Source organism: Durio zibethinus, chromosome 21 (assembly GCF_047325235.1).
Source record: "Durio zibethinus cultivar Kanyao isolate XHJ-2024 chromosome 21, ASM4732523v1, whole genome shotgun sequence".
Classification (NCBI taxonomy): Eukaryota; Viridiplantae; Streptophyta; class Magnoliopsida; order Malvales; family Malvaceae; genus Durio; species Durio zibethinus.
In genome coordinates this window covers 10,559,409-10,586,035 of record NC_143182.1, presented here as the reverse complement: position 1 = coordinate 10,586,035, position 26,627 = coordinate 10,559,409, and the positions used below count along the sequence as shown (strand labels likewise).

The following is a 26,627-nucleotide window of genomic DNA, read 5'->3' as shown; positions in this document are numbered from 1 at the left end:
GGATAGAAAGTGGGCTTCAAGTTAACTAGCCTTTAAGAAAGTTAAAGTGACCTCCACAGGCCTTTCCAAATCATGATTTGATTCGTTGTTTGGAGGATGCATGAGATTAAATGTATCAAGCCAACAATGATGTCTATGTTTTAAGCTAAATCACCATCATCAATTATATTAGATTTTATTTTATTTTCTTTTACTTTTCTCTTTTAGTTACATGGGTTAATGTAATAATTATTATTGGAATTAGAATCATATCCAGAACAAATTTAAAACAACTTTAAAATTAATGCAATATGGAAATTTTAAGCTAAAAAGGTATAGCCAAGAGTTAGAAGCTACAAGGAAACTCTTGCATTCTCAATTTAAAAAAAAAAGAATATGTTCATTTGTCATCTATCAATTAATAATATAATTTTATAATTTCGATGGGGACATATCCTTCTTAGATAATATTACCTTGGAAATATAAATAGAAATATGCTAATAAACTATTTTTTTAAGAAAAGACAATATATATATATATATATACTATTAATATATTTGTTTGATACATTCATTTAATATATTATTTTTTTAAAATTTTGTCATAACTTATAAAAATTTTAATATTTTCTACTTAAGTCTTTAGAATAGAAACAGAGTGAGTGAAATGGATTTATGAGATGAATAGATGTAGCACTTATTCTTTCTGTCATATTTTGTTTATTCATTTTTTTTTTTTAGATATCTCAAAATTCTTTTTTTTTAATATTTAATATTTTTATTTTTTATATTTAAAAATTATTTTTTGTGATTTTTTTTTACTTTTAGACATTAAAAATTATGAAATTTGGATTTTATAAAAAATTAAAATTTAATATTAAATACATTAAAATCAATTTTTTTTTAATTTCATAAAAATCAATGCAACTCAAACAATTTGAGACAGAGAGAGTGCTTTTTTGTTATTGAATTGAGGGGGTTTGGAGTATATATTCTTTTTAGAGGTAAGATTTTTCCATTAAAAATTGAATAAAATGCTTTAGCCTTAAGTATTTGAGTAGATATCCATTGAAAGTTCCTAAAGGAATTACAAAAGTTATATTCAATTAAAAAATTAATGGATTAAAATATGATAAAGATTTAATATTGAACACACTCCTCATGCGCAAATTCATTAAACCTAAATGCAACGACAAAAAAAAAAAAAAACTTAAAAACTTGAACTTAGGGATTTAAGAGTCCATAAAATGGGAAATTTAATAATAACTCTAAATCACTCGGTCAAAGTAACTCTAATACTATATTACTATAGTAACTACCCAACTTAATAATTTAAATTAATAAATAAAACAAAAAGTCCCGGACTTTGTCTTTTGATTCATTTGCAGCCAAAAACACAATCTCGATGTGGGATGGTATGTCGTGACACAAGTGGATACCTACAAAATCATTTTTTTAATAAAAGATATTTCAATTTAAATATAAGAAAAAAATAAAAATATTACGATTTAAACTTTAAATTTATTAAAGGTTGTTTTTAAAATAACTGAGTTAAATTTTGAATTCATAAAATTATGTTTTTGACATATGTTACTGTGACTAACCGGTAAAAATTCAAAATAAATATGGGAAAAAAGGTCATTCAATTTTTTTGCCTTTTGTCTTATTCTATAAATCTCATTTTGTTCATTTTCGTTTTGAATTTGAGACTTCTAAAACTAGATCAGTCTCAAATTCTAACTGCTTTGGTGTCTGAAAAAGCCATTCAATTTGCTCACCAACATGATGATAAAGATAACAAAAGAATAAACGAGGTAAAAAAAAAAAGAAAAATAAATGAACAAATCAAACCTCAGATGTTCCCTAAAGTCCTAAACCCAAAAAAAAAAAAAAAATGATTTCCAACATCGGGTCCATAATACAAATTTCCACGCATGGCACATGCAACAAGACCAAGTTATGAGTATTATTTTAACTTCATGTCTCAAAAATTTTCCAAGTTTTACAAAGTTCCATGAAGCAAATAGACAAGAAACGAGGCATGATGAAGACTTGACTTTCTTTGCCAATTTCCTTGTCATTTGCCGACCAAATGCTTCTAGCTTTTAGTATATCGACTCCTTCATTTTTCTACCTTTTGCATCTGCATGTTTTGTCTTCACCTTCCAAAGATGAAAAAGCTTTGCCCCTAATGGTACCTCCAATGGAATCCAACAACCCCATTTTGTTTTCCATTTTGGGTCTCATGTCTCATCACGTGGGTCCTTTCCAACACTTTGGTGTCTCTACTCCTTGTAACTCATCCTTGAACCCCATGCTTTAGATTTTTACCTTTTGATTTGTTATAATTATCCGCATGTCAAATGAATAAAAAGTTTGTAATCAAAGTGATTGTACGTAATATTTTAATTAACTTGCGATCCATGTGATATATAAATTAATTTATTCACACATAAAATTAATATTTTTTCACAATTATATATAGTCCTTTAAAATTGTCATGCCCCAAACTGAAGCGTGATAGACATTACATACTTATAAGATAAGATCTTATAGATATGTAAGGCAAGATTCATTCTAAAACTTATAAAAACCTAAATAAGACGAGCATGTCTGAAAATAAAAAGTTCATAACTTTTAATATCTATTGACACAAAAATAAAATACTTAAAAATTTGTGAATACAAAAATTGAATTAAAGTTATAAGCAACTAATTATAAAAGTTTAAATGTTTAAGTATCTAAGACAATCCTAAAAATCTTGAAACGATCACTAAAGTTTCATAGCATCACTCATCGAGATTCTTGCATGCAAAATCAAAATCAAAATTGCACATGTTAAAAAAAAAATGAGTACAACTACTCAGTAAGCAACTAATATTCCTTCAGCTGAGTTAAGCATGATTAAAATATTTAGACCAAAATAAAAGAATTAAAGATCAATTTCAAATTTTAGGGTAATCCTACATTTATAATATAACTTGTTCCAAAATCATATGCCAAAATAACAAAACTTAACAAATATTAAAAATTTAATTTTATAAATTTATCTCCTATAACTTGCTATGGTCACTTTTAACCTCGATGCTATAGGTCAGAATTAGAACTAAAATCATGATTAACCCCTTAGTGCAATAAGACAAAACTATATCAAAAGCAACTGGATGATTGCACTAAACAATCAAAATTAACTTATTAGTGCAATAAAATAAAACAAAAATTACAGTAACCCTTTTAGTATAATGGGATAGAAGCATATCACCTCTGATATAATAAGCAAAAACCATTATTCTCAACCAATTAGTATAGTTCGAAACCAATTTCTAATTACAAAACACATGTTGACATGGCCAACATTTTACTCTCATTGACAAGATCAAAACATAGTATATTGGGAGACACTTTAAAACAAAAAATCTTAGATTACCTAACATGAACAATCTATTGGAAGATACTTTAAAACAAAGAATCTTAGATTACCTAACACAAACAATAATTTTATTTTCATAACTCCAGCAAGACTTTCAAAATCAAATGCATATATATAATTCTTGCAAAATTAAATTACATAATAAAATCATAATATGGAGATAAGTATAATTATATACCAAGATAATTTCCATAACCGAAACAAAAATATATAATTTCATGCTTAACCCAATTTAACAAAATAAGGGACAAAATAGCATTCATAATATACTTAGGCTTCATTTGTTCTACAGAATTGATTTTTAAAAAATGTTTTCTGGAAAATATTTATATTTTTTGAAAAAGTAGAGATTTTCTATTGTTTGGATTAGTTAATGAAAAATATTTTTTGTTATTTGGTTGTTTTATGAAAAATCTATTTTTTTAAATAATGTTAATATAACTATTAAAATATTACAATTTATTTATAATCAAGTATATTGAAATTATTTATTATTAAAATTATTAATATTCAAGAATAATTATATTTTAATAATAATTTTAACATTAAAATATTATATTAATATAAAAATACTTAAAATAAAAATATTTATTATTCTTTATATTAAAATTTTAAAATATTTAAAATAGTATTGATATTCATAAAATATTATTTTTATAATATTGAAATAGTAATATTTATTATTAAAATATTTTTACTATTAAAATATTTATATTTTATATTAAAAGTATCTTTTTTTAAGTTAAGTATCTATTTTTAAATCATAACAATAATCTTTTTTATTTATATTTTATTATTAAAATAGTAATATAAATACCTTAATAAATAAAATATAAAATTATATATTTTAAACTAAAAATAATAAGAAATTATTAAAAATATGCATATTAAGAAAATAATATTATTATATTATTTAACATTAATTATTGAAATAATAAAATATTATTATATATGTTATTATTTATTATTTATTATTAAAATAATAATTTAATGCAATTTATTCTTGAAATATGAAAAATATTTATGTTTAATAATATACAAAATAAAAATATTTAATATTTGAAATATCAAAACAACTTTTAATGTTAATATTTTAAATATTTTAATAAAATTAAATAAAATATTTTTATTAACATAATAATATTTTAAGTAAAAGCAAATTAAGTTCGAGTTTAAAATATTATGTTTATAATTTTATTTGAGTAAAATTATAAAATATTTAATATTAAAATATTAAAAGGCTTTTAATATTAATATTTTAATTTTTAAGTAAAATTAAATAAAATATTATTTATTAATATAATAATATTTTGAATCGAGTCAAATTAAGTTTGATCTTAAAAAAATAATGTATAAGGAACGACTTAAGTAAAATTATGCTCAAATACATTGATAAATAGTTATACTCATAAACAATTTTTTTTTTTAAGAAATTGTCTTTCCCTTTTTAAAAGGGTAAAACAATATTTAGAAAAATTACTTCATTTTTGTTGACCAATAAATCATTTTTCGTTGATAAGTCAGTTGTCTGTCAAAAAAATTTGAAAATGTAAAAATTATTTTTCGAAAGTCATTTTATGTGAAACAAACAGAGCCTTAACATAAATGGTTTAAGTTTAACTTTTAGGGATATAAAAATCAAAAACACGTCAAGTTACTTACCGATATACTAAACCGAAACTTAATTAACAAATTACACAAATCTCTTAGTGTCTTAATAATTTAAGAAATATTAAAAAATTAAAATTTAACCCAAAAACAAAAATTTAATAACGCAAACCTTCCAATGATCATTCTAAGCAAATTAGGTCATGTAACAACTTTCAAAACTAACAAAACTATTTGAAAATACTTTTAGCATATTAAAAAATTTTCTTTTAATATAACAAAATGTCTAAAATTAAGTATAAATATGAAATTAAAAATTAAAAACATAAAAATTAGTAACAATATAAAATTTGTATAAATATTTAATTTTAATATTTAAAAGTAATTATTTTTGTAAGTTTGAATCTAACTTAATAGTTTTTTAATAAGAATAATAACATGAAATTAATAAAAAGGCAGTTCAGTGCGTAAAGCTCTCACTATGCGTGGGTTAGGGGAATGATCTATTGTACGCAGTCTTTCCTTGCATGAAATTAATACAGTAAAAATATATTAAAATAAGTACAAATTCTTTAAAAAACAATAAAACTAAAATTTATGTAATTTATAACTAAATAGATGGTTGAAAATAATTTTTAAAATAATTAAAAATGAAATTTTCTTAATTATGAAAATTTCTCATTTTGTAAGCATTTGGCTTATTTTGAGCCACAAAATCTCTAATATTCTATAATTTTTAATGATAAAGGAAAACACAAATTTAAAGTAGGAATGTAATACTATAATCTAGAATTTTGTTTTTACTAAAATGATTTCTAGAAGCTTAAGTTTTGAAGGCTGAAACTTTACAAATTATCACACATAGTTCAAATTTTTTTGGGTTTCAAATTCATGAAGCATATTTTAGGATTTCAAATCTCTTAGCTTGTAGATCATTGGAACAAATCAATTATATCACTAGAAAGATCATATTTTTTATTATCAAAAGCACCTAAAGTTCGACTAAATTGGTTATTGGAGTAGAGAGTTATAGTGATCCAAAATTAGGTATATGTAACTGTAAAAAACCAAAAAATAAACAATTTTAAACATTCAAATTTTCTAAATTACTTAACCAAACGAAGCACCATACCATCATTAGAAAAGTTTTGAAGAGACCTTTTTATTAGCATTCACAATTTTGTCAAATTGTCATTGAAAAGTCATCTAATTATTTTTAAAGATGAAAAGATACAAAAATATAAGTTAAGATTTGTAGAGAATTAAACAAAACATAAAAATTTTAAGAGTTTTAAGTAAAATTTTACTTTAATAAATGATTTTTAAGATTAATTTACCTTTCCTCTTCCCTTTCTCTTTTTCTCTAAGGTTAGGATTTCCCAAATAACTTACTTTTTTATTGACAAAATAAATGTCAAAAAATAAAACTACTTATTGTAATAAAGAAATATTTTAATAAAATAATTTTATTGTAAATAAAAATCCTATTGGGTCAAATTTTAATTATAACAAAACATGAGTTGAAGATAAAATTTTAAGAAATAAATTATTTTTAAAAGTCATAAATCATATAACATAACATTTCAAATTATATGCTAATTTTGTGGGTATTACAAAAATTATTGATCTATATAAAATATAAACGTATATAACTCTACTATTATGATCTTAATCAAGATATTGACATAAATGAAAAATATTAAGAGACATTAGATATGGAACAAAAATGAACATACATATCGAATTTTTTTTAAAAGAATATAAAAATATAATATTAAATAATCAATTAAATAATAAAAGAAATATTAATATAAATATAATATTATTTTATTATAATATTATAAAAATATATTGTTGAATGAATACATGACAATCTTTCAATTTGATTATAAAATTAAAAATTTTCATTATCAATATTGTATACAAAAGAATTCATATATCAACATCACCTAACATTTTTAATGATTTTCTATCACATTAGTGTAAATTGGTAAAAAGATAAATTGAATGATAATTTTATGCCACAGATAGAAGAAAGGAATAAACAAAAACTTGAGCCACAACTAGAAGTGGATACAAAAGGTATGCAAATTACAATAGACAGCAATATTGCACCACCGTGGGAAAAAGGCAAAAGAGGAAAACCATATAAACGGTTGCGTTTCAGCTACAATTAAACGACTGCGTTTAGCTCCGTCTTTGATAATTAAAAGAAAGTTTGCTCCATGCATCGCCGGTCGTAAATGTAATGATGCGACCAGAAGTCAAAACTGAAGAAAGAAGAGAGCGTATGAGAATTTCTGAAATGGATCCTTATCACTGGCACAAGATTGCTGCTGTTTCTGGTTTTAACTTCTTATCTAATCTTTTCAATAATTTTTTTCTATACTATATATATATTTATTTATTTATTTATGTATTTATGGGTTTTTTTTTTTTTTTTTTTAATGAAAAACAGGAATAGCAGCTCTTGGATTGGGCACATATGGATTCCATATCTTCAAACCTGAAAAACCCATTTTCAAAGAGGTCAGTTTTTTATTACCCATTTCATTTTTCACTAAAAATTTTCACTTTTTAACTCTTTTGTTGCTTTTTTTTTTTGCCCTTTTTGGGTTTATTTCTTATTACTGGGTGCAAAATAATTGGATGATACAAGCAGGTATGGCAAATTGCTTCTATTTACCACTTTTTTCACACAGCTGCACTCCTTGCTGCCCCTATTACCAAACGCCCACACGTTGTTAGTTCCCCTTTTCCCTTTTATTTATGTTTTACTCATTGCTTTTCTGGGCATTGTTTGATTAGCGTTGTTTTGAAAACTACTTTATTGATTATTGAGTGGTTTTTTTGTTTTAGTTACAAGTGACTAATCAAACAACGCCCTAAATTTTATTGCTCCATGTTGAGTTATAAATGGGTTAAGAGCTTTTGTGTGTTGTGTTTCAGTTTGGAGCCCTTTTGACTGCTGGCATTCTTACTTTCTCTGGGTCGTAAGTTGCCTTCTCTTTGGTCTTTAATGAATTTTGTACGGATTTCACATTTGGTTGGTGAATGGTTCCTCTGAAAATAAAGGATACGGTGAAAGTAAAGTTACTGGTTTCAATTTTGATTGATGTTTGTGAAGTCTTCATATTTCGGGTTACTTTCCTTGATGAACATGATACTTCTAATGGTTTTAAACTTGCATTTTTTGAGATTTCATGGGTATGGGCATAAATCACCTTGTTTTTGAGTGCATATCTTAGGTTATATGTTTTTTGTATTTGTGAAGAGTTCATATATTGTGCTATTCTCCATGTATGCGTTATATAGGTGGGAGAGCTGTTTATATTTTCTTTTCTTTTTACAGTGTCCATCTTGTGTGCGATATGGATAATTTCTAGAGTTAGTGATGGTTTTGAATGTACTGGAGTTGGATGGTCTGATAAGTGATGAGAAAGCAATAAAAGATGGAGGTACTACTTGTAAAATTGAGTAGAATTGGTAGGAATCCGATGTTTAGCAACAAAGGTTTTTGGGGCAACTTTTATAGTCTTGCAAATTGAGCATTTTGGGTGCATAAAAGGCCTTGTTCTAGCAATTTATATTTTGTTGCAGAAAAGACATTTTGGTATATAAAATGTCTGATGCTGCAATAAGTTACCGTTGACTATATCTCACAATAAGAATGTGTATAAAATTGCTGCAAATCTGTACATTTTGCATCACAAATATGTGTATCACTTTACAAAATTATGTAAAAATCTGTGTTGCTAAATGTCAAATTCTTTGTCGTGTATTTTTTTTGTATTGAAGCCATGAAGTTGGGATGCCATGCATTAGTAATGCTGTGAATTAACACAGCTCTGTAATGATGTATATGGACCATAACACCACTCATTCAACTTCGTGGGTTCTCTGTATGTTTTGTTTAAATAATTGAAGCCCTAGTGATTTGATATAAAAACAGAACCTTTGAACAGTTACATGACAAATCGGTACTATGTATCAATATGAATAAATATAAGCAGTTGCACATGCTTATGTTTTGCCAACTGTCTAATGTCCAAGTACTTCTCCTCCCATTAGAATTGTTGCAGCGACTGGTTCTACCCTTCATTGTGTGACACAAACACCTTTAGAAGGAAAGCACTGAACTGGACACCATCACAGCATCATCCCTCGTAATTCTGATGCTATTTTTTCCCATCCAAACTATATGTAGAATGATATGGTAAATTTATGGTAATACTAGGATCAGTTATCAAGACAGAGGTTATCATTTCAAATTCATAATTTTGGATAATGTTGCATTTTGCACTCTCTGAATATCATTTAAAAACTGCTTCTCTATTCTATGCTTTTCTTTCTTTTTGTTTCTTTTGAGCATTTCCATCATGTGCTTTTCAAGTAATCATCTTTTGAATGCGTTTATGCTCAAGTTAAATTCATTCATGCAGAATTTATATTGTTAATTGTGAAAGTGTAATTATATTGTTATGGACTGCACAGGTGTTACACAGCAGCATATCTTGAGGATAGAAAGTTTTCTGCCCTAGCTCCATTTGGCGGCTTGGCTTTTGTCGCAGCTTGGGCAAGTTTATTATTCTGAAGATTGGAATTTTCTTAGAACTCATGCTGTCGAATTAAGAAGTTTCCGAACTTCAGAAATATATGCTTTGGGATTAAACAGGAGCTTGAGAATACCTTGCCATACTTCTTGTCCTCTTTGTCCCGCCATTTGTTTATAGTGTAACCGCTTTATAGTTATTGTGCTTGTTATTGTCTCTTAAGATGCCCTGTGGATGGATCTAATAAGAATTTCACTGTTACAGAATTCTCACTGCTCTTGGAAGCAAATAAGAACAAACAAATTATTATATCAGTGTTGCCTCATAAGTTTTTTTTTTTTTTGGTATCATGTTTTGATTTTGGTGTTGTCAGGCATATGATCATCATCACTCTACATGGTAGAAACATGTTTTAGTTATGCATTTATGATCATAGGACATAATTTGTTAGTATGAGAAATTATGCATTATGTCATAGTTTGGCCCTCAGCGGATGACAAATTTTGTATTACCTGGAAACATGAAGCGTTAATTGAACAAATTGAAAGAGGAAAAATAGGATCAATTTGCAAGATAGTGACCAACATTTCAATTTTCAGAAAATCAGCCATAATGGTGGAAATTTTCTACTGTATTTTTGAAAGCTTTTCAGCTTTTTTGCAACAAGAAATGTTAAATCTCAAGTTGTCAACATATCACAGCAAGGTTAGAAAGAGAAACAGACTCGACCATGGAAAGGGAAAAAGTAGAACGATCAACATCTGATTTTATTACATGAATTGATTTGTATCTAAGTCAGGGAATAAACTCGTATTGGCAAGAACTACCTGCTGGTAAAAAATATATGGAAGAAGGGTCATTGTAAAGATAACACACAAAAAAAATAATAGAAAAACCCTGAAAAGATCAATTAAGAATAGGAAAATTAGTCAACAAAGGCATAAATAAGAAGTTCGATTATGGACAGAGATGGAGTCTAAGCAGTGAGCTGTTATCCACTTTCTGTTCTGATAAGGCAGGGTTTTCTTTCTTTTCACTCCTGCCACAATAAAGATATGATTCAGTAGCACCCACATGGATTGTAATCCCTGTTTCTTTCCCTTTTTTTTCTCCCTTTTGCGTCAGCTAATTCATTGCTTTAGCATCGTTATTAAACGAGTAAATTAACAGCAGCACATGACCAAACAGCAGTCTCATATGACTTGCACTTTCTACTTTCTAGGCACATGGGATTTGCTCATTTTGATTTTTTTTTTTAATCTTTTTTATGAGTAGAAAGTGCTACCACCTTTCCCACAAGCCCAATCCAGGGCTACCTTCAACTCATCATCTGGTGTTTGTTTATCAGCTATACATGCATTATTGCTCAGATTCCCCAACTGGTATAACAAGCACAGAAAACAGCATCTTAGATAATGCAGTATACAGATGAAATCATCTTGTGGCTTATACATGACATGGAGTTTTAACTATGTTTTACAATGTACCCCAGTTTTCTCAATGCTAGAATTAAACAGGAAATATATGTTAAAGAGTAATCATGACAGTAGCTAGTTCATTTGCTTTATGTTGGCAAAAAATCATGCCTGATATTTGAGGAATCATTGACATCAGCAGCAGATCAAGCATTATCCTCATCGACAAGAGACATTTTCCTATTCGAGGGGGGAGGGAGAGAGATATTCAATCTGGGAACTGGGAAAATATATGATCCATCCAATGAGAAATCACATAGCCACAAGCAGTCAATATCCCTTCTAAAGTGTTAAATGAATAGCATAACACATATACTAGAAATGTTATGGTCTTTTAGGCTTGTCCTTCCAAAAAAAAAAAAACCACGGGCTCCATGTTTGGCTGTCTTCTAACTTTGGACAAACTAGAAATAACGGTGTTCCCTGGAAACAAAAACAAAACTTTAGAATAAATTTTCCAATTTTTCTTGGGAGTTCTTTCAGCAAAATTTCCAGTATTAGCACCTGATCACTGCCTCTCCGTGTTATATGCTAATCCTTTTACAACATTCAACTTCAGAGAAAAAAATGGGATGATGACATTTTCAACTCAGAAACTGCTCAAACACTCAAAATTTGAGCAGTGTTCATATACACAAAAGATGAAAAGAAACAAGTAAATAAAAGATTAGATGATAAATTATGGACGCAGAATCTCCACTTCATGTTGATGCTCACCATCCAAAACTAAGCATTAGATCGATGGCTAGGCTTTTTTGTGAGTAGTTCATAACCCTACCCACAAGTGCTTGGCAACACCATTAGACAAAAAGAGAGAACAAAATATTTACAAAATCAAATCAAATCAAGCAATTTATTACTTACAACCACGGCAAAATTATATGATACATTTAGTTCACACTGATTGTACCAAGAAAAAAATGAAAAGGATAATGTACAACAAGTAGCAGACAACCAAAGAAATCAAGAGGAACATAATCTTTCAGCGCAGAAAACAGCATGCATTGCCAACTTAATTTGTCGGTTGAGGGAGTTTGCTATTTTCTTAAGTTTCACTGAACTTCCAACCAGCAATTGTATCTACCTTTAATTCCATTGGAATGAAAAATGGTAACATTTCAAGATGCCCATATTTGACTCCAGTAAAATGATAGTTCTAACTTTGATCCGTGAAGTTTGTGCAGATTTCTGACATAAAAACTGACTATGATAATAAAAATAAATCACTCATCTTACAAGAGCTTGAAAAATGGAAACTCTACATAAATTTTATTGTTTGGCTGACAACATATAAAATATGGGGGGGAGGAGGTCGGTTAATTACAATTAAATAAAAATTGGTGTGTACAGGAAAAGCACCACTTTTTCCTTTGTACTAGGCAAGTGATTATATTGAGCAAAATGGATGGCAACCAACATTCAGAAGAATTTGAACACCCTTCCCTGGTATTCAACACACTTGAAAGCCAAATCATGGATGCAAGCTCAGCATTCCTGAAGACAAAAACCACATGGTAAACATCCAAAAACCATTTTGTGGAATATCAAATAGTTTGAATTCATGATATCATTCATTGACCAACCGAAAAAAAAAAAAGAATTCATCGTACCATTAGTGATATGTACATGAAGAAGCATCTTTTGTCACTCTAAAGAAATTAAAAAAAATTAAAAAAAAAAAAAGAACCAAACAAAACCAAAATCCACAATAAAGAACATAGAAGTCCCAGTTTATTGAACCAAAAAGAAAAGCACAAAAAAAAGCATGTTTCCCCATTCCTGAAGCTAAAAGAACACTTTGTAGTGGAAATAAAAGGAGATGAAAAAGCCTACCTGTACTACAGGAGTGAAGTAAGATACATGAAGCAGACATCATATATTTGATTATTACACATTCTATTTAGAACACAAAGATAAGAGAGATGCCAAAATTACCGTATTTCAGACGTCCACCAATATGCAGCAAGACATAGGTCAGTGAAACCGCATGGCAGTTAAGGCTTGTCACTTGTCAGACAACCAAAAGACATAGGGATCAACCTGGCAATGAAAGTTCAAACACCTCCCATTTTATCAACCAGACTTAAAAAAACGAGCAACAGTTGAATAAAGTTTCTCTTCCTCAAAAGGCTTTGAAACATAGTCATCCATCCCACATTTCATGCACTCTTCATTTGTAGCCTGGATTACATCAGCTGTCATTGCTAATATTGGAATGTGCCAGTGAGACACATTTCCATATATCTCAATTGATGTTTCTCCAGAAGCAATTTTTTTGTTGACCTCACTCTCTGCACTGCGGATTTGCCTAGTTGCTTCAAACCTGCATAATATTTGGAGCATGAAGATTGTGATGTACAGTAAGAGTAGAAAATCTTAACAAGAAACTATTCATAAGAAATTCTCAGAAGGGCATTCATGACATATGAGGATCTCTTTCCATTTAAAACAAATCTTGAAGATGTGTAGATCCATAGGAAACAAATTACAACAAAAACAATTTACAGTTTACGAATTGCCTTAGTCGACCAAGAATTTATCAAACAAATCAGCATTTTTTTTACCCCATCATATCAAAGCCCAAATATCTGGTTCTGAATAAACTTAAAAATAATTTTGCCTCATATAGTTGCATGAACTGAGTAAATGCTAAACCCTTTATCAGTCATTAAGTTATAATATTTTGATGAATTTTGATTAGAAATGCAATAAATCACTTCCTTGCTGCAAGCAACCATTAAATATAACCACTGTTGCTTGACAGAGGCCTCTTTTGTCATAGTTTCAAGTTTATGCTGAAAGAAGCACAAACATGGAAAAACAAAGTTAAAGCGAAGTTTGATTGATTACCCATCCATTTCTGGCATCTGGAGATCCATGAAGCAGGCATCAAAATTATGGGGTGGCTTAAGCTTGTCCAACGCATCCCGGCCTCTTTCCACACAGGAAACAATTGCTCCACATTTCTTTAACGCACCTTCTGCCACTCTTCTGTTAACTTTATTGTCATCAACCACTAAAATCCGCTTGTCTCTAAGTAGGGTCCCAAGTGTAGATGTTTTCTTTCTCTGTATTTGGTCCTTTCCACCGTTTCCAAGGGCTTCTTGGAAACAGGCAATCAAGACACTCAACCGAAGAGGTTTCATCAGCACATTATCTACAAAACCAGCAGTCTTAAGCTTGGAGCGTTCAGCAGGGCTCATGGAGGTAGCCAAGAGAAAAATCTTTGGAACATGTGTTGATACATCTAGCCTGCCATTTTGCCTATGTTCTTTGAGCAAAGAACGTAACTGAAGAATTGTTTCCTGATTCCAAACATCCTTGTCAATAAGAATCAGGGCCAAATGTGCAAATGCACTGCAAAAGAAACAAATAAAAATTCATCAGCAAAACCAAGGTAAGTTGAACGGTGTTGGAGTAAGCTTTCATGGTAATTCAAATATCCAAAAGTAATTGTATTCAAATTCTTGTTCATAAATCAGCATGCTTATTATTAGTAGTATCATTACTTATAAATCTTAATCTTGTTGCAGGTTTAGAAAAGGATATACTTATCAACAGGTGACTCTCAGAAACTTCTACTAAAAAGTGTTCAAAAACTGCAAAAACTAACCCTCATTAATGTGCACATGTTGGTTTCTAGATTTAAATAAGTTGTTTAGATTCAGAACAATACCTAGAGTATTCAGAGTGATGCATTTTAAACAAAGTATGTTAGAGAAAACTATCGTAATAATCATGTATCTTTCGCTAGGTTCCTTTGTGTAAGGATTAATATTGTAATCAATTCAAATAAAAGCTTTCCAATTCAGAAAGTTGGTTCATTTTGTGTAGAATATTAAAAGCCTTCAATCTTCTATGTGCAAGTGTCACTAAACGAGACTATGACATATGTACCACCAGAACTATTCTACCTACCTTGTGCCGCAAGTGCTTGACAAATAGGTACATGCTGACTCTATACTGGAAGTTATATCCACAGATATTCCCAATCTCCGTAGATGATATCTGGTGACCTCAGCTCGGATGCTTCTATTATCAATAACCAGTGCTCCCAATCCTTGGAATTCTGAAACCGCTGGATCATATTGCTTCCACTTTGGATCCAGAGAACTCGCTTCGCCTTTTCCAAAAGCTCCAGTAAATGAGAAAGTACTGCCAACACCAGATTCACTCACAAACCCAATCTCCCCATGCATGAGTTCCACCAGATGTTTGCTGATGCTCAATCCTATTCCAGTCCCACCATAATGTCGTGAAGTGGAACTGTCAGCTTGCACAAAAGGAGTGAAAATTCGAGCTTGTGCATCTAAACGAATTCCTACACCAGTGTCCTCAACTGTAACTAGTAATTTAATCTTTTCAGGATCCTCCGTTGTATCTTTGCCATTTAATACTTTAAAATTCTCCCAGCTTTTCCATCTGTCTACCACTGGAAACCCACTTAATGTATTATATGTTCTGCTTGACATGTCTTGAACTAAATTCAAGCCTTGTTGTAACACCTTGTCTCCCACATCAAATGCGCCTTTCACTTCATCTACCAGATGCACTGAGACAAAAATATGTCCCTTATCTTGCGTGAACTGCAAGTTCAAAGAGTGATAAGTTAGGGAAAAAATTCAAATTTCAAAAGATATGAAACTGAAAATAATAGGGGAACCCAAATTTTCATCTGATTTCCTGGTTTTTTAGGTGCAACTTAAGCATGAGAGAACCCTGGAATCTTGGATCCCGTGCATTCATGAGTTGGAATCACTTGGCTACATTAAGTTACCATATTGCTGCATGCATGTTTCAAAAATTTTAAACTGTAAATACTATCAACAGAAAATTTTTTCTTCTCTCATTCACAAAGAATATTCTATTTAATGGCATGTGTTGTCCCTGATAGAATCCACCCTATCAACCAATAAGTCATAGAAACAAGGTCAGAGCCAAGACTTATGTAATAGGATTGTGAATCTGAAGAAAAAGACTAGGTGATAGCCCCACTCAATTCTCCACAAGGAAAATGCATCCAACATATCATTCTCCTAGTCTTGTGGCAATTTAAGTTTCGAGTATATGATGGAATGGAAAGGGAAGAAACATGGAAATTCAAACATAACAAACCTTAATTGAATTTCCAACAAGATTTGTAATTATTTGCCGAAACCGTCCAGGATCACCAACAACAACTTCAGGAACCCGATCAGATACATAAACGGCCAACTTTTCATGTTCAAAGAACAAAATCAAACAAAATTATGTAAGGAAGTGAAGAAAAACAGAAGAAGAAAAAGAAATCAGATTAATTTAAAAAAATAATAATAACAGTAAAAGAATATCTTGGTTTTACCTCAATCCCTTTACCATTAGATTTGTCTGAGGAGAGTGAGAGAACATTATCAAGAAGAGAGCGTAGATCAAAGGGCACGTCCTCAAGTTCAAGCTTGCCTGATTCTATCTTAGCCTGATCAAGGACCTCATTTATCAGTGAGATAAGATCTTTCCCACTAGCATGAGCAGTCTCAGCATAGTCCCTTTGGATTGCATCAAGATCTGTGTCCATCAGCATTTTCAGCATACCTGTGAATATTTATACAAACAAAAGACAAGTGAAATTCTGTTAATTAGTTGTGCCAGAAGAGAGAATTAATATTTATACAAATGAAAGGCTTTCTAATCACCTAAAACACCATTCATTGGAGTCCGGATCTCATGGGAAACAGTAGCTAGAAACTACAAAAATGAAAATCATTAAGTTAGAAAACACTATAGAACTATTACATTATAGCCATTTTCTAGGGGAAGGTTTTAAATGTAAGATGACAATCACTAGAGAAATAAATTTGGTGGCAATTGCACCTGAGATTTGGCTACATCTGCAGCTTCAGCACGAGCTTTGAGCTCCATCATCTCACGGTAGTCATTCTCTACTTTTGCAATTCGACTTATAGCTGCAAGGAAGATATGACCAACAAGCAAAGTAATAACTAGGACTCCTAGTGAAGCATTTATAGCAGTCCAAGGTAATGGAGGTTTTTGCTTGAACCTACAACAGAAAAATAGTGGTTTTTAGGAAATATGCCATCCCACATCTTTTTGCCAATATTATCTATTTAATTTTTGGGAAAACTAACCTGCAGTGCATCTCATGCTTCCTTAATGGGTCCCCAAAATCAAGGTTGCTGACATGCAGTAGGCCAGTATCAGTTACATCAGTACCATACATGCTGATAGGAGCAGATGCATTGGTTGTGTCATAAACATTGACAACAATTGTTTGCTTGCTGGCAAGTTGGTGCAAAAGCTTCTTCACCAGGGAGGGGACATCATAAGATGCACCAAGATACCTGTAATTGAGATTCACTATTGAAATATTTTCTAATAAATATAAAAATTCGCTAATTGACAATAATGCTAATAATTGTCCAAAATTATTGTACAGAAATCAAGAATGATTTAAGAGATAATTTACCCCACAGTCGCTTCAATACGTTGGTCTGGTGTAGCATCTGGAGGCAAATCCTTGTTATAAACAGCAAATGTGAGCACAACACCAAGGTTATTGGATTTTAACAGCTTAAAAGGTGATGTCAATACTCCTTTTCCAGTTGCCCTTGCCCTTAGGATGTTCTCACGGTCTTCCTGTGAAAAGTAGAAAGAGCGAATTAACATAATATTATTGGCTAAATGAAGTTAAGACAGTGAGATGTAAATAGACACACTTCTATGGTGTAATCTTTTTATGTAAAAGTCTTTAGGGATTGTATTCAACATTATGACTTTGCAATTGAGCATGCATTCCTACTAGTGGTCTACCAGCTAAAATCTATTATAACAGGATAAAAGGGATTTGAAGTTGATTCTTTAATCTTTGACCTGGAATCTGAGAAAAAGTCGAATTGATTGCTATGATTATAAACACCTATCATGTTTCAGTGTTAAGATCAAACAGAATGTTGCTATGGATAATTTGGATTATAGACTTTTTGCTAATCTGCATTCCACGGGCAAGCAATTTTCAGCAATGTTGTCACAGTACACACTCATCCTCAATTTTTGCTAAATCACTAAAAAGAAATTTCATGCCATAACCAATGAAACATTTCTCACCATTCAAAAGCTTGAACTTAGAGCAAATTTGCTCAATTTGCGTCCTTTTTAAATGTTAGCCCTGCTTTTAGGGAGGTTATGTATCAAGGTACTTTAAAGCATCCTGCTCTGTTTTCTAGCTCTTCTGCATGAATTTAACTATTAAGTGATTGCAGCAATGCTGTGTGGTGAGCTTAATTCTTCCTCCAGAAATGAGAAAATTTGCAAGACCGGTATTAGGTTGTTAAGGTTTATTTATAGGAAGGGTTATTCTTGATATTTCCTATTTTCTAAGAACTGGAGTTACATGGGCTATAACTATCAATACTTTCTATTATTTTCAGTCAGACTTTGGATACTGGGATAGTGAAAATCATATTCTTTCCTGTCTCCCTTTTCTCTCTTTCCTCTCTTTCCTCTCTTTCTGGCTGTATAAAGTACTTTTCACACCACCAAGCAGGACTCATTCACAGCACTTCATTATTATTATTATTATTATTATTTCCAGTTTACATCTGCTCTTGATGTTTTAGCTTCAATGGTCAATATTAGTTGTTATTAGGACAACAATAATGGAAAACCTGCATAAGCTTTTTCTATTTGCTCTCTTTACAACTTAAGTCTTATCAAAATTCAGTAAGTGTTTTGTTTCTTTAAACACTTTTTTCTATTTGGGATATTCCTAGAATGACCTAGTGTAAGGCTAAGAGCTAATAGTTATTATTTCACTCTCCCTGATTATGGCCCTAAATGAAGAATACAACCAGATTTCAAACCTCTGATTTCAGTCACTCCTAATTTCTTTTATCAACCATGATTATAGTTCATTTACTCTTAAATTTTCCTGTACCATCCACATCACATCTGAATCGCTCCATGTTTTAGCCCCATGTCATGATAAACTCCCCAAGATCATGTCAAACTCGTGGTCAATCAATGTTTGAGAATGATCATTAGAGGACCAACACATTCACAACCAGGAAAACCATGATGACATGGTCCCATATGAAAGCCACATCCAAAAGCTCAGGGAGACAATCATTGTCTTTGGCCCTTTCCATCCCAGGCAAAGGCGAAAACACAACATTCCAATCAACTCTAAGTAACACTTAGGATCATCTATGGCGAATTCATATACCACAATCACCTTCACTACAAGTTGATTTCTTGAATTTGTCCTTTTCACGGTACAACTGAGTTTTCCAAAAAATGTCAAACTCAAAGGTGCCTCAAAGGCTAAAGGATTTAGTACTTTCTTGTCCATCTTGGGTAGGCACATCATTGGTTCTTCCCTATCATTCTATCCTATATACTGTGCAAGAACAATTAGTACGTAGTTAAAACGTGTTTAACTTTCCGGTCAAAATTTAAGTGGAGCACATGGCATATGCATACCACCTGCATAAAATAATATTCCAGCAGCATTAACTATCAACTAGAGAAATTCCCAATCCATTTAGCTATCTGTAACAGATTTTGTACAACATATGATTTGGTTAATCTTAAATAATAATGCATACTTGCAATCATTTCACTTGATCTCCATATGAGCTATGAAAGAAACTGGGTTATCACAATATGGTATTTGCAGTTCAAAGTCTGCCAGAAAATGTAAGAGCCAGGATGGGAGCCTTAAGAAGAGGAAATGGGTGTGCATCTGTGTGTGCATGCATCCACGCACATGCACACTCACACGCAAAAGGAAATAAAGTTAAGGAACAATTTGACCTTTTTTATGTTGTTATTTATCGTGGGGATGATCAGGGTAACAAAAATAGCAATCAACAGCCCCAGAAGAGCACAGGTTGTCCATAAAAGGGAAAATACATAAATATATATATATATAGCGCAGCCTAAGCTAAAGCAAAGCATACCTTTCCAGACATCATGTCAATAGAGACAATATGAGACACAGTTTCTTGTGAAAATATCACTGGTGCATATTCATCTTTAATGGGTGCAGGATCCAAATTTTCTGTTAGGCAATCTTGGACTAAAGTCTGGTCCTCAGTTTCCATTTTCTTTATTGTCCATCCATGCTGTTTCTCAAATTGCTCTCTCTCTGAGTGAAGAACTTTCAATGCATAAGCAACACCACTGGTGAGTGGCCTCTCAAAAGCTGTTCTCTCAGTATATTCACCAAATGTTTTCTGCAAAACATGAAATGGTAGTTCAGGTCGACATATAAGCAGAGCTAGATTTGTCTACGCAGTAAGTACTTGACTTTCATATACAATTTTAAGCCAATAATTACAGTTCCATCATGGTTGATTATGATGTCAATCAGTTAATTAGAGTGAAGTGATGTAAGCTATACAATATTACTGAGACTTGCCTTCAGCATTCATTAGCATAGACTTAACCATATAAGTAAAATTAGAAAAGCATTTGATATTCAGGTGCAAGCACACAGAATATGACCTGATTGATGGCAGATGGATGCTTCCCATGGTGAAAAGTGGATACAAGAATAGCCAATGCATTAACATGATTCATGCTAACATTGAACTGATCTTGCAACATCCGTGCTCTTTCATCACACATGTTGGCAAGCGTCTCTTCTCTCCTCAAAATGATCTTTTGGTTTAAATGCCAAAATAACCAGAAGGATGTAAGGATTCCCAGAAGAACAAAAATGACTAGGAGTTTCTTTCTCCACTTCCCTGCACCTTTGGCAGGGCTCTGGGCTTGCTGATGCTGCTTCTGTTGCAGTAGCAGCTGTAGTTGCTGAGCTACAGGCTGCAATGGAGCTGGTTCATTCTTTCTGTTCCTCCGGAGCTTCCAACGAATTCCTGGAATCCTGCAGCTCAGTATCACCCCAACAAGAAGCAGCCAACATCCTTTCACCATACAAAAAGACAAGTTCTCACAATGGTCTTTTGAGTGGACTCCTAGTGCACTTCTTTGCAAGATGTTCTGCTTTTGCCAAACCAACAGAGAAGTACAGTTATTTTAATAGTATTGTTCATGGATATTTGGATTTGGCACATTTATATTCCTTTAGCACGTTCAGGCAAGCAATTTCAGTAAGATCATATATACATAGATGACTCTGACAATATCTGATCATGGAAAAGGGTTTGGAGGGGCATAAAAAGCTATTTTCCAACGTTTTATTTTCTTTTGGATGAATATGACATTTTACTTCATGGTCCATTTACATGCACATGCTTAACTGAATGATGTATGTATAATCCTGACAGTTCAATTCACAACTGAAACCATAAATTTCATTATATCACTCATAAAGAATACCAGGATTTATTAACCAAAAATTATAAAATTCCATAGCATTCTCTTACTTAATGGAATTGTCTTTAACATTTAATATTCCTTAACTCTACATATAATAGTTTTATGAGCACATATATACCTAACAAAGCAAAATAAATTCATCAGCTTCTTTTAAGAAATCTTTTGCGGCCAAAATTATTATGGGCCAATGGTGTGCTCCGCAGGTGTAACCATGTACAGTCTGCTCTTTTTCTTTCCCTTTCCATTTTTTCATTCCAAGGGAAAGGGGAAAAATATGTTGCAAAATTTTACCCATCAGTTGGAAGAAGTAATTGTACAGCATCATCTACTTTGCTTTTGAAAGTTAAAAGGTTGAATCTTTACTATCAGGTGTTTCTAAAATCTGGTTGCTACCTTTCTGCCACTATGATGCTCCAATGATGTCAACAAAACAGCATTTTGTGAGACAGAAGTGTCCTGCTCCAGCAATGACAAGTCATGCTCAGTGGGAATATTTTCAACTTGGACTGGGCATTGATCCTTAAGTACTGTAGTTTTTACAAACCACATCTGCTGCTTTTTGAAGTCTTGCTTCTCTGAACACAGTACTTTAAGAGCACAGGCAATTCCATCACTTGATTGCTTTTTAAGTCCTGAATGTCTGGCACATTCGAGGAATGCTATCTGAAATATGGATAGTAATGAGAGAATGATAGAAATTTCATGTAGAAAATTTAAGACGCATCTTTACAACAATATTTTTAGTGAGAAAGACAGTGTTCATGCAACTTCTCAACAAACAATTCTTCTATAAGGTATGCGATCATTTGAAAGGAGATAAGGCCAAAAGCTAAATTCATGCAGGAATTAAAACATCATAAGTTCAAAACCTTCTACTAAATTTGATATACATAACACAATAACCTTCATTTGGCAGTCAATGGTAGGACATTACTATCTTCATGCAGACTCAATTGCCTTGTCAAAAGAATGGACATACTCCTGATTTCAACGTGTTCAGTATTCTCTATGATGTCAGAGAATAAGTTATCTGTATCAAGTCATAAATCATAAAGCATGGCCTTTTAAGAAGAGATATAAATTATGTCCTGTGCTTGCCGGCAATATCACATGATAGGATTGCTTCATATGATTCCACTCTTTCAAAACATTCGGATTTATGAAATTGTTAAGGAATTGAAAGAGAATTTGAGAACATTTCCAGCATAAAAGTATCCTATTTGAAGAATTACATAGTAGTGGAGAACGTGAACAATGCAGAAGGCTCTGGCCCATCAAGCCTGAATGAGAATGAGAACTAACTCATCAGCTTAATCTAGAAGACCGCACTCATCTTGTGAATGAATTATTCAACTATAGAAGATAAGAAAATAGGTTATCATATCACACTATAAACCCATTTTCAGATTCATGTCTTATATGATTTCCAGCATAACTACAATTGAAACTGGGAAAAACCAATAAAGAATATATTTATTCTACATCATCTTCTACCAAGGAAAACTCCGATAGAACAAAGCCACATTTGTCGTATCCCATTATATTCAGCCTTCATAAAACAAAACAAGAACATTCTAAGAAACCGTTTTTGTCAGTATAAACAAATTCCAGCTTCAAACCAAACAAATTAAGCCAAAAACAGGTAAAGTCTAAAGCTATCAAAGATACAAAATTACCTGATCTGATTCATAGAAGAACGAAGCTAGAGTATGAAACTGGTTCTTGCTAACATTGAAATGTTGGAGCAAGATTCTTGCCTTCTCCTCACAAGAATCAGGACTCTTCTCATTTCCCTCCGGAGATACACTATTGAAACTCAAGAAAAACCAAATAATCCCCGTGGAAACAAAGCCTAAAAGCCAGAGAAATAGAAGGTTTCTCTTCCATTTCCTGAAAGAATTGGGTCCATGCATAGTCTCCTTTGCCTTCTTCAGCCTGAAATTTGCTGATAATCTACAATTAGAACCATAAAGCTTGCCGTTCATAGACATCTTGACCAACGTACGCTTGTGTACTTCCCCAAGGAGCCTTGAGAGCTTCACAAGATTCCCTGTTCCAGAAGAACAACTCATGAAAGTTAAACCTCCAAGGTGACCTCAAGATCAAAATTCCACAGCAGATTCAAATTTGCCAAAAGGAAACGGAGAAAAATTCTTCACCTAACCAAGAACACAACTCAGCAGAAAATTCAACCCATTTCTCAACAAAAACAAGTCCAATTATCCACCATACCAAGAAAGCAAAGTGGTTCAAACTCCAAACCTCTTTGCTTTCTCCCTTTATCATCCACTTTAAAGTTCAAATACTAAGCTATTTTTTTCTCTCCCATCAAAAACCAAGCCTTACTTTTGAAACAACACCAAAAAAGGATCAGCAATCATGCCAAAACAAACAATCTGAACCCAACCCAGTGTTTTTTTTGGGCAACCTGTAAGGGAATCATTATATGAAATAAGTAAAAATTTTGGCTTTTTTCTATACCAAGAACTCTCAACCTTCCCTCAAAGTCTGTAGAACCAAAAGAAGGTATCAAGACTGCAACTTTTTAACAAAAAATCTCATTTTGAAACCAAAATTTTGGACTGTAACCCATTTGATTTCTGAGGTAATCCAACTGGAATCAATCATCAGACTTTGGATAAAAAAGAGGCGTGTAACTTCTTTTTTCCCCTTTTTAACACTCTCAATGGCCCCCCCGTTTCTCCTTATACTCGTTTGGTGTCCAGCATTTGAAACTGAGGCTTTGGGTACATGATTATCTCATCATCTGGTGGGGAAGGTTTTAGGCCCCAAAAGCAAACAAACTCCTGCATCAGAAACCACCCTTCCAACAACAACAACCAAAAAAAATAAAGTATTCTCATCTTCCCCCCCTTATTATTTTATTACTTAATATCACATCAAAGTTTTAAACTTTTTTCACCCCTTTCATTTTTATTTTCTGGGTTTTTTTGGGTGCGTGAGGGGTCCATTCAGCGTTTAAAGATGAGGGGTATTTGTTTCCTCTGCTGTTGTGCAAGCTCAGACATACGGGCTCAGACACAGTATCAAGGAGAGAGTCAGAGTCAGACACTGTGAAGGCTAAACTTGGTATTTCATCTCTCTCACGCAACCCACGCGCCCACGCCATATAGCCAATGCCCAGTTCAGACTTCAGACTTCAGACTCCAGTTTTAAAGTCTTAACTTTTTCTAGTTTCCGGTAGATATTATTAACAGTAGCGGTACTTTTTTTTTTGTTTATAAGGAAAAATTTTACTATATGTTTTATTTTTTATAATTCTAAATTACAAAATAAAAATTACAATTTTTTATCTCACAAATTTTACTCTTGCCAAGCTCTCGTCTTAAAATCAAATTTTATAATTTCAAATTTTAATCATTAAAATCTCTTTTTGAAACCATCTTAAAATATATTTTTGGACATCCAATCAATATATTTAAGATTATATTTTCGAATGCTCTTCACAAAATTAAACCTTAAAAAATCTTCTTTCTTCTTAATAGCATATGTAACTGTCTTGTTAATTAATAAAATAAATTATTTTATTTAATAAAATTATAAACTTCGTAAATTGGTTAACAAAATTAAATATAAAGCTTAAATTATGTTACAAAATAATTAAAAAATTATAATATTGTCAAAATTTTAATTCTATTTATAAAATTAAAATCATTTACTCACAATATATAAAACATTTATAATAAAGCAGCATCTATTAAAAGAAAACAGGAGCGGAATAAGACGGGAATTAATCGGCAATTGCTACGTTTGGGGCAAAAATGCGCAATGCAAGAGGGGAGGCTTGAGATTCCTAATCTGTGTGGGAATATTATTATTAATGATGTGGGCATCAACCAAAGCGTTTGTCGGCTATATACCTTACCCACCACCATTAAACAAATAGCATAAAAAAAATAAAAATGGAAATAATCATTTTTTTATATCAATGCCATCATTAGTTTGACCATAATTATTTTTTTATGCATTTTTTGGAGTTAGGACTTGGCTTAAGTGATTAACAATCACTCAATCCATTTATTGGTTTTCTCTTCTTTTTTTTTTTCTTTGTTTCCTCCAAAAATGTCAAATGGGTGGTGGGTATTGTTTTTTTTTTATATTATATATCAAATGAATGATTTTCGTAGGCTTGAATTTGTCAAAATTGTACTTGTTTTTTTCCAAGTTGGTGAAAAAATTTGGTATTTTTATTCTTCAAACAAGGTTGATTGGTTTTATTGGCGCAACTAATCTGAATTTGGTAGGTATCCTTGGCGTTTTCACAACAGTAGCAATAATTGAAAGCTTTAACAATTTTAACATTATCACTAGGTTTTACTATTAGCTCATAGAAATAGTATGGTCGAGCTATTTTTATAAAAAAAAATGTAATTTAAAATAAAAATAAAAATAAAAAATATTATTTTTTAAAAATAAATATATGAATTAATAAAATTAAATTTTAATAATTTTTTATAACATAAAAAATGATTGTTTCAATGCTATCTTAAAAAATTATTTTTTTTTAAAACTCAAATGACATGAATGAGTCAAGATGAGATTTTTTCTAACCCAAACTTAATTAAATTATATAATCAAGATTCAAATTAAGATTTCTAAATTAAAATCTTAAGTTATAATCATTGAGAGTTTGCTTTTAAACAAATGATTTGTTGTTTATAAAGTTAGGAAATGTTAAATCGATTTATAATGTTTGCACCGAAATAAAGAATTGATTAATAATGTAGTGTTAAAAGACAAGATACACCCGTGAGAAAGAAACATACAAAATTTGTAAAAGACTACCAACAAAATGGATTCTAATTTTAACATCTCCCAGTATTTGGAAAAGTAAATATTGAAATCCAATCAAAGAAAAAGCTCATTTTGATGTGCCATTTTTATGTCCCCAAACAAAGAAATTTTGGTTATATCAAAGAATGCCAAAAAACTCCTATCATCTCCATGTTTGAGATTGGAGAATGCGACAACCATGGTGACAACTAGCATTGTGTATGCTAGTAATACTCAATTCTTCATCCCAACAACAAAGAAAAAAGGGAAAAAGCCTAGTTGTTGCCAGTGTTGCCCAAAAATCATGGACTCAAATTTTCTTGACCATCCCCAACTTAAAGGGTTAACTGGCTGAAATGAAAGACATAATTGTTTTTGTCAAGAATCCCCTCAACAATAATAAAATAATGACAGAAAAAGGTAGGGCCATGCCTCTATGTTGTAAGCCACTTG

At 31.3% G+C, this 26,627-nt stretch overlaps 2 protein-coding genes across 3 annotated transcripts; one reads left to right on the top strand and one right to left on the bottom strand.

Annotated features, from left to right (window-relative positions):
- The first annotated feature begins 7,165 nt into the window (after positions 1 to 7,165).
- LOC111305558 (uncharacterized) lies at positions 7,166 to 9,881 on the top strand. Of its 2 annotated transcripts, XM_022903201.2 has the most exons (5): positions 7,177 to 7,362; positions 7,476 to 7,546; positions 7,680 to 7,760; positions 7,967 to 8,010; positions 9,512 to 9,881. In XM_022903201.2, exons 1-5 carry the CDS (start codon positions 7,266 to 7,268, stop codon positions 9,609 to 9,611), a joined length of 393 nt encoding a protein of 130 aa, XP_022758936.2. In that variant the 5' UTR covers positions 7,177 to 7,265; the 3' UTR covers positions 9,612 to 9,881. The 2 variants fall into 2 exon arrangements, with proteins under 2 accessions (XP_089606819.1, XP_022758936.2); XM_089750693.1 differs by lacking the exon at positions 7,680 to 7,760 and having other exon boundaries at positions 7,166 to 7,362.
- A 1,977-nt stretch (positions 9,882 to 11,858) lies between these two features.
- LOC111305557 (histidine kinase 2-like) lies at positions 11,859 to 24,082 on the bottom strand. Its single transcript, XM_022903199.2, has 15 exons — positions 23,540 to 24,082; positions 23,057 to 23,430; positions 21,774 to 22,043; positions 20,547 to 21,041; positions 20,000 to 20,275; positions 17,509 to 17,678; positions 17,171 to 17,383; positions 16,896 to 17,082; positions 16,718 to 16,769; positions 16,387 to 16,616; positions 16,161 to 16,259; positions 14,964 to 15,631; positions 13,896 to 14,402; positions 12,981 to 13,368; positions 11,859 to 12,539 (listed from the first exon to the last, which is right to left on the bottom strand). Exons 1-14 carry the CDS (start codon positions 23,664 to 23,666, stop codon positions 13,119 to 13,121), a joined length of 3,918 nt encoding a protein of 1,305 aa, XP_022758934.2. The 5' UTR covers positions 23,667 to 24,082; the 3' UTR covers positions 11,859 to 12,539; positions 12,981 to 13,118.
- Positions 24,083 to 26,627: the final 2,545 nt, after the last annotated feature.

Coding starts and splice junctions, on each gene's coding strand:
- LOC111305558 (XM_022903201.2), top strand. CDS start 7,266: ATGATGCGACCAGAAGTCAAAACTGAAGAAAGAAGAGAGCGTATGAGA. Junction 7,547..7,679: donor AAAAACCCATTTTCAAAGAG/GTCAGTTTTTTA, acceptor TGATACAAGCAG/GTATGGCAAATTGCTTCTAT. Junction 8,011..9,511: donor ATTCTTACTTTCTCTGGGTC/GTAAGTTGCCTT, acceptor TGGACTGCACAG/GTGTTACACAGCAGCATATC.
- LOC111305557 (XM_022903199.2), bottom strand. CDS start 23,666: ATGATAAAGGGAGAAAGCAAAGAGGTTTGGAGTTTGAACCACTTTGCT. Junction 16,617..16,717: donor TCCAATGAATGGTGTTTTAG/GTGATTAGAAAG, acceptor AAATATTCACAG/GTATGCTGAAAATGCTGATG. Junction 16,260..16,386: donor CTAATGGTAAAGGGATTGAG/GTAAAACCAAGA, acceptor GAACATGAAAAG/TTGGCCGTTTATGTATCTGA.